Source organism: Camellia sinensis, chromosome 9, assembly GCF_055761805.1.
Source record: "Camellia sinensis isolate YWXY chromosome 9, ASM5576180v1, whole genome shotgun sequence".
NCBI classification, from domain to species: domain Eukaryota; kingdom Viridiplantae; phylum Streptophyta; class Magnoliopsida; order Ericales; family Theaceae; genus Camellia; species Camellia sinensis.
Genome location: NC_138969.1, coordinates 15,814,588 through 15,822,331, shown reverse-complemented (window position 1 = coordinate 15,822,331; position 7,744 = coordinate 15,814,588). Strand labels below are relative to the sequence as shown.

The window sequence follows — 7,744 nt, the reverse complement described above, 5'->3', positions numbered from 1 at the left end:
AATAAAAGTAATTTGTTCAATACTAAATTTTTGAATCAATTTTGTAAATCAAACAACGAAAAACAATAACTATCAAATGAAAACTTACTTTATCTATAGAAAATTGCTTGAAAACTTCTTTTTTATAGTCCATTGTTGATTTCAATGTAAAATAGAATGCAAGAATGATGGATTCAAGCAAATAAAGTTAGGTATGAAGATCTGAAGTGAAGTGACTAAGAAAAGAAGAGAGAGAGAAGAAATATTGGGGCTGATAATGAATAGAGTGTCCAAAACACTTTGATTTACACTTTTTTTTCAATGTTAAGTACTTTTTGGTCATTTTAAATAAGGGAAAGGATTCTCCCCAGTCCACTTTGTAGACTAAACAGTATTGTTGGGTTCATCGGGCCCACCATTGGTCTCAATTTGATAATTTGAACCATTCAATATGTAGATCTGGCCGAGTACTTCTTCCATCTAAAAAATCAAGTTAATCAGATGTCAATAACTCCTTTATCAGATCATATTTTTGTTAATGGTAAATAAGATTTTTAAAATAAATTGTTCATAAAAATGTATTCAGATCAACAGACTATCGATATCCGATCAATATGATTTTTTTTTTGCAGGAACGAAGTACTCGGCAATATCTGTATATTAAGCGGTTTGAATTATCGAAATGGGACCCGTGGTGGGTCCCGTGGGTTCAATCGTACCGTCCTGGATTGAAGAGAATCCTTTTCCTTAATAAGGACTTAATAGTAATAAAATATTCCATCAGCCCCAAAATATTAGTCCCTTATTCCAATTTTCATTGTCCCAAAATATTAGTCCCTTTTCAAAAATTAAGTAGAAAAATAATATAAATTTCCTATTTTGTCCTTTTAAATTCATTAACAACATAAAAAGTATAATTATGACATTGATATTCCTCAAAAAATGTACTATCGAAAGGTAATTTTGGAAAATCAATTTTTTTAAAGTCCAATAATTATACTACCAAAAAAAGTTAATTTTTCCAAAATGGACTATTATTTTGGGACAGAGGGAGTAGTTTTATTAAATTAGGGTGTCCAACTTAATTTTTGGGTGAAAATAGAGCCACCCTATAAAAAAATTATCTACAATTAATAATTTACCAAAATTTACTCAAGTTTTATTTTTTTAATTTTTTTTAATTTTTAATGCATATACCTTTCCACTCCTGATGATAATGTCTACTATATTTTGTTGGAATAATGAGTTGCACTACTCATATATGTTATTAGTACAATAATAACATGATATTTTGTTGGAGTAATGAGTTGCACTACTCATATATGTTATTAGTACAATAATAAAATTAAAAATAATAAACAAAATGTGATGGATAAATGTGATTATCATAGAATTATTGATTTGGAAAACAATAAAATATATTTGAATATTAAATTTGTGAAGAGATTAATGGATGAAAAAGAAATGGAAGAGAAAATGGATTAAATAAAAGTACTAATTTTTTTTTTTTTTAACAACCCCCTTCCCCAGATTCTTATTACAATTTTTGATTGATTTAAACAGTGGACTCTAAACTTTTATGTGGCATCAATTCAATACAATTAGATTTCTTTCTGCCTTTCGGTTGCCTTAGAAAATAAAAAGAAAATGGATTTTTTTTTTTTGGGAGGGGGAGGGGGGAGGGGTTTGGTTATCCATAAAAATTGAAGAAGTATAAGTAATTATTTTTCTTTATTTTAACATATTCAAGATTCAAAACTAGTATTAAAAAAGAATTACTAAAATTTGAGCACAAGGAGTATATATGTACATCATTTGCCTATCCAAAAGTGCAATCTACATGCTTTCTTACCCATTTGAAAAGCAGCTACAATTCGTAAATTATTTATTATTTTGCAGGCGAAATTCCACAAGAACTAGGTAGTCTACATAGTTTGGAGATGTTAGGTATGGATTCTACCAATGTCACTGGTCTCATACCATCGTTAATCTTTAACATCTCTTCATTGAAAATGGTTGATCTACGCACCAATAAATTGACGGGAAACATTCCAAGGGCAATCGGCAACTGTACCTCGCTCTCAGAATTTTACTTTAATGACAACAACTTGACAGGTAACCCATCCATCTCTCAAACTTTAGTTGCTGACTTTGGAGAGGGAATGGGCACTAATCTTTATCACACTAAATACTACTTGCCTTTTTTGTACGTTGTATCTGGTATCAAAAATTTAAATAGAAATTTGAAAATATAGAAAAAAAAAGGGAAAATTATCAGAAAGTCCTATATACCAAACTGTTACTCTTTATGGTCCTAAATTGAATCTTTTGGATTGGCAAGTCCTATTTTGCACGTTTGTTAGACAAGCAAGTCCCATTTCAAATTATGTGAGGTGTGACTAGACTGATTTGTCCTTTTTTGTTATTGGCATGTACATGTATAATGGGATTCAGTGCATATTTTGTGGGATACGTTGCTCTGTCACGTTTGGCAAGTTGGATCCTATGTTTATGGGTGTGGAATTTTCGTGGGTCGGGCTGAAGGCTTATTGTGAGTTAGCAAAGTAGGGTTTCATTGTTTTTTGTTGGTGGTGAGAGCTGCTGCAGTCGTCAACGTTCGCTATCATTGCAGGTAGATAATACGTGTATATCTTTTTCATAGTTAACACGCCATTTGCCCTGCAGATGACGTGTGTTCATTACCACGTTTGTACGTCCTTCACACTGTCCACAATTGTTCTACTTATGTTTTTGTCGCGATGTATCTGCCTCTGATTTTTACCCTTCCCACACCGTCCGTGCGGGGGTGATATGATCCAGTTTTTATTCAGTTCATTACTGTATTGATTTTGTTTTGGTACTTTTTTTGTTTTTTTACATGTATAACATGTGTTTGACACCTGTCAGTGTCTGTGATCGTAGGTATGGAAGGGAGTTTGATGTTGTTGTGTTCTTATCGGAACATTAACGCAGCCTACAATCTCCGGGATCATGACACATTTGCCGACTTAGTCGATTTTCTGTGTTCGAAGTTCAGCGGGATAAGTTCCCGTAATGTGAGATTGTCGTACAACATTCCAAGTTTAAAGAGTCTTACTTTACAAGATGATGTGGATTTGGGAAACCTTGTTATTCTTGCCCAATCATTCAGGTTGCAACACGTTTGTGTGTTGGTTGAACAGCACGGAAGGTTGGATAGCGTAAGTGCGTACACCGAACAACAGAATATGCAACCCAACCCTGTGGCCGGAATAATCGTTAATGACCAAGGAGAAAGTGATGACGAGGTTGATTTGTTGCCTGATTTCTGCCCGCACAAAAATAAAGTATTACTTACTGAATCATGGGCGCGGGGGTTAACCCACGTCGGGCAATGCTTTGAGGGGGGTGCACATGAATTTCGTACGGTTTTGTGCAAGTATGCTGTGGAGTTTGGGTTCAATTTCAGATATGTTAAGAACGATTCTGTACGGGTAACAGCAGTCTGCTCCATGTTGGAGGAAAAGGGATGCACGTGGTCTATACATGCTCGGGTGTTGAAAGCGAATCAAATTTTCTACATTCGGAAATGGAAAAGTGTGCATAGTTGCGGTGTATCCGTCCGGACATCAAATCATCCAAGGGTTGGATCTGATATGGTTGCTGACATTATCGCAGCTCGTGTTCAGGACAGAACACTCACACGTCCAACTGATGTCGTCTTAGATTTGAAAGATGATTACAGGTTGGACGTCAACTACCGGGTTGCGTGGTTAGGGGTTGAGAAGGCAAGGGGGTAATTGTTTGGCGCGCATTCTGTATCATTCGACCAACTGCGTTGGTATCGTGAAGTTGTCATGCAATACAATCCTGAGAGTTATGTTGACATAGATTACGATGAACACACCTACCGTTTCCGCCCTTTTTTTATATCATTCAAAGCATGCATTGATGGTTTCCTTTATTGTCGTCCATTACTTTTCCTTGATCGAACCTTCTTGAAAGGCAGGTTCAAAGGGTTTTTGCTAGCTGCCACCGCGAAGGAAGGTAATCAAGGTGTGCCCCCTTTCACTTTTAAAACATTGTATTTTATGGTTCGAAATATTGTGCACGCTAATCATATTCTCATCACTTTTTGTAATAGGTTTGTTCCCGCTTGCTTATGCCATTGTGGACTTTGAAAACAATGCGAATTGGGGATGGTTCTTACAACATCTTGCCAACGTGGTACCCAGTGACAGGACAATGACTTTCGTGTCTGACCGAAACGTGGGACTCATAGAAGCAATTCCTATATTTTTCCCCACATCTCACCACAAATTCTGCCTCCAACATTTACAAAGAAATCTGCGGGACAGACTACGTTATGTGAACAGCATGCATCGGATTGGACTAGTCAGAAAATTCCGTAAGTGCGCATACGCACCCACCATAACAACATTCAACCAAAAGGCCGACGAATTTCAAAAATCTGGAAAAACCATTGCTACGAAATTCCTTGCGGATGCACATCCACAACACTGGGCGAACGCGTTTTTCAAGTACGTATATTCCTGTTACGCAACGGAAACATGAAAATACCTAACAACAAATGATCATGCTTACTTGTTAACTTCTTTTTGCCCTTGGCATTTGCAGAGGTAGAAGATACGGCGAAATGAACTCCAACGCCGCCGAGTCATTCAATTCTTATATTCAAGAAGCACGGAATTTAGTAATCACTAGAATGGTTAATAGCATCAGGGGTCAGATTATGCGACAAATGTCGAAGCGGAGGGTATCGGCCCACACATGGACTGGCGAAATTTGTCCCAAGATGGAATCCCGGCTGGAAGAAGATTACAACAAAAGTCGGGTGTGGAAAGTGAGTCAAGCGAATAACGACGTGTACGAGGTCTATTCATTCCCTTCTGTTATGGTGGACATCGGCAGACGTACATGTTTGTGTTTCCAGTGGCAAACAAACAAGTTTCCATGTGCGCATGCTATTGTTGCAGTGCGAAAAAGCGGAAAAAACCTTGACGACATAGTCGTACCTTGGTACCATGTGTCCGAATACCGTCTGACGTATGCGCCCACCATCTACCCAATACCAACTGTGGAAAAACCACCATTCAGCCCCACCGACTACGTCATTTACCCACCAAATGTCAAACGTCTGCCTGGGAGGCCGAAAAAGAAGAGTATACCATCTAAAGGTGAGAATGTGCAACAAATACGGTGTGGAAGGTGTGGTCGTATGGGAAACCACAACAGGAAGACTTGCAAAGAACCCAGTTAGACATAATCCCAAAACGTCGACAAGCCAATTTATATTAGTACGATTTAAGTGGTTGCATACATCGTGCATACCATTAAATAAGAATGTGATACTCACATATAGTTCAGTATTTAAACAATTTATTTTATGAATTTTTTTGTTCGCCTACAAGTTCCATTTGATTACAATTATTGTAACGTTCTAACCTTCAGGCAAATATACTTTGCCTACCTTCGCTTATGCCGTATATTACTATTGTCATAGTTTTTGTGTTTGAACACAAGACTGCAGACCGTGCCTACATGTACTATGCGTACCTGTTCGCGCATATCTCACTAACACACTGTCACGCATATTGTCAACCCCTTTCACACAATCACACCTAAATTATGTTAATGCACCACAATGGACTGGAACGTGTGCCTTATATAACTATTAAACCAATGTTAGTCTGAATGGGTTGACACATTATCCATTAACCAGTCACATTATACCTGACTGAATGTCCCAGTGCATAACTCAGAGGAAAAAAGAAGACAGCATACTTTGTGAACAACCACATCATTCATTAAAATACGCACACATTACACAAAATTACAACCAAAACATAACCTAATATTTTCCAAAACTATGCCACCTAACTACAGCCAGAATGAAGTACACGCCAAAAACTACTACTCAACATCGTATTACATACACATTAACTCAAACAACAGCATCCCACATCAAAACAAATCAATGTCGCGCATATTGTCAACCCCTTTAACACATTCACACCTAAATTACGTTAATGCACCACAATGAACTGGAACGTGTGCCTTATATAACTAGTAAACCAATGTTAGTCTGAATGGGTTGACGCATTATCCATCAACCAGCCACGTTATACCTGACTGAATGTCCAGTGCATAACTTAGAGGAAAAAACTATACGACACAAGTTACGAACAACCACATTAGTCATCACATTACGCATACATTCCACAGAATTCCAACCAAAATATATCATAATATTTTCCAAAAAATGTGCCAGCTAATTAAAGTCATAGTGCTGTACACGCCCGTCACGCGTTAATTCAAGACAAAACATCCAAGACACTAACCTAACAATATGAACAAACCATAACCTGTGCTAATAATATAATGTGCATAACAAAAAAGACAATTATTTGCGCATCGTAGCGTACACAATCTTAAAACCCCATATTCGACCTAGCTAATATTATAACTATATTCTAGTATATGCATCCCTACACACCCTTAATCAGTCGAGATCGCTCTTCAATCCACGCACCGGATCATTCACGAAAGACTTTACCATGATCGCCCGCAACACACTACAGTTGCCCCCATGCAGCGATCTTCTAACTTCCACATGGCGCACGTACTGGCGCATCACAGCACAGACAATGATAGCACAGTCAAGCCTGTCCAAATATATCACATTGCATGTTACTAATGTCGCAGGTATAAATCAAGACAATTCATGTATTGTACCAGGTCAAGTCGAGGGGAAAATTAAAATGTGCTTACAATTCGGGACGCTGTTGGGGACAGTCCGCCACTGCTTCTAACGGCGGGTCATACTCCTGAGAATCAATCGAGTCATTTCCAATGGTTTGCCTCTGCACCTCTAACACAATGTGTTTCTACACCACCATATACATATGTCAACCAACACAGTTTACATGTTCACACACAGACCCACAAATATTGATATTTACAAATGTTTACCAAGGAAAGCGTCTTCATGTAGTGTACATCCACAATTCCGCTCCTCACCCTCATCGAATTAAAATGCTTCCAACTCCCATCCTCAGTGTCATACACGACCAGCGTCCACTGCAAGAAAAAAATACTTTTGGCGACCACCTATTTTTTTTGGTCGCAAATAGTCCACTTTCTGCGACTAAAATCTAACTTTTGGCGACCACAATTTTTTGGTCACGAAAAATCACCTTTTGGCGACCAAAAAAAAAGTTAGTCGCGGAAAGTATACCTATTGGTGACCAAAGGCTTTTTTGGTCGCAGAAAATCACCTTTTGGCGACCAAAGGCTTTTTTAATCGCGGAAAGTATACCTGTTGGTGACCAAAAAAATATTGGTCGCGGAAAGTATACCCTTTGGCGACCAAAAAAAAAGTTGGTCGTGGAAAGTATACCTATTGGCGACCAAGGGCGTTTTTGGTCGCGGAAGATTACCCTTTGGCGACCAAAGAAAAAAGTTGGTCGCGGAAAGTATACTATTGGCGACCAAAGGCTTTTTTGGTCACGGAAGATTACCCTTTGGCGACCAAAAAAAAAAAGTTGGTCGCAGAAAGTTATGACGGGATAATTTTTTTAAAAAATGGATACTACTGTAATTACATGCTATTTTTCTGTTTAGGCATTAAATTTTTCTGTTTAGGCATTAAAAGTTTTATAAAATAATATATAGCCCAATTTTTATGTTTTATATATTTTCTCTACCAAATATGAACAAGAAGCATGTTATTGGCAGAGTGGATTGGGTGCATGGTGACTCCTTG

General features: G+C 37.7%; 1 protein-coding gene across 1 annotated transcript; it reads left to right on the top strand.

Annotated features, from left to right (window-relative positions):
• Positions 1 to 1,928: 1,928 nt before the first annotated feature.
• Positions 1,929 to 5,239, top strand: LOC145799256 (uncharacterized). Its single transcript, XM_082888801.1, has 5 exons — positions 1,929 to 2,094; positions 2,887 to 3,754; positions 3,968 to 4,005; positions 4,103 to 4,499; positions 4,597 to 5,239. The coding sequence occupies exons 1-5, from the start codon at positions 1,929 to 1,931 to the stop codon at positions 5,237 to 5,239; spliced, it is 2,112 nt and encodes a 703-aa protein (XP_082744927.1).
• The last annotated feature ends 2,505 nt before the right edge of the window (positions 5,240 to 7,744 follow it).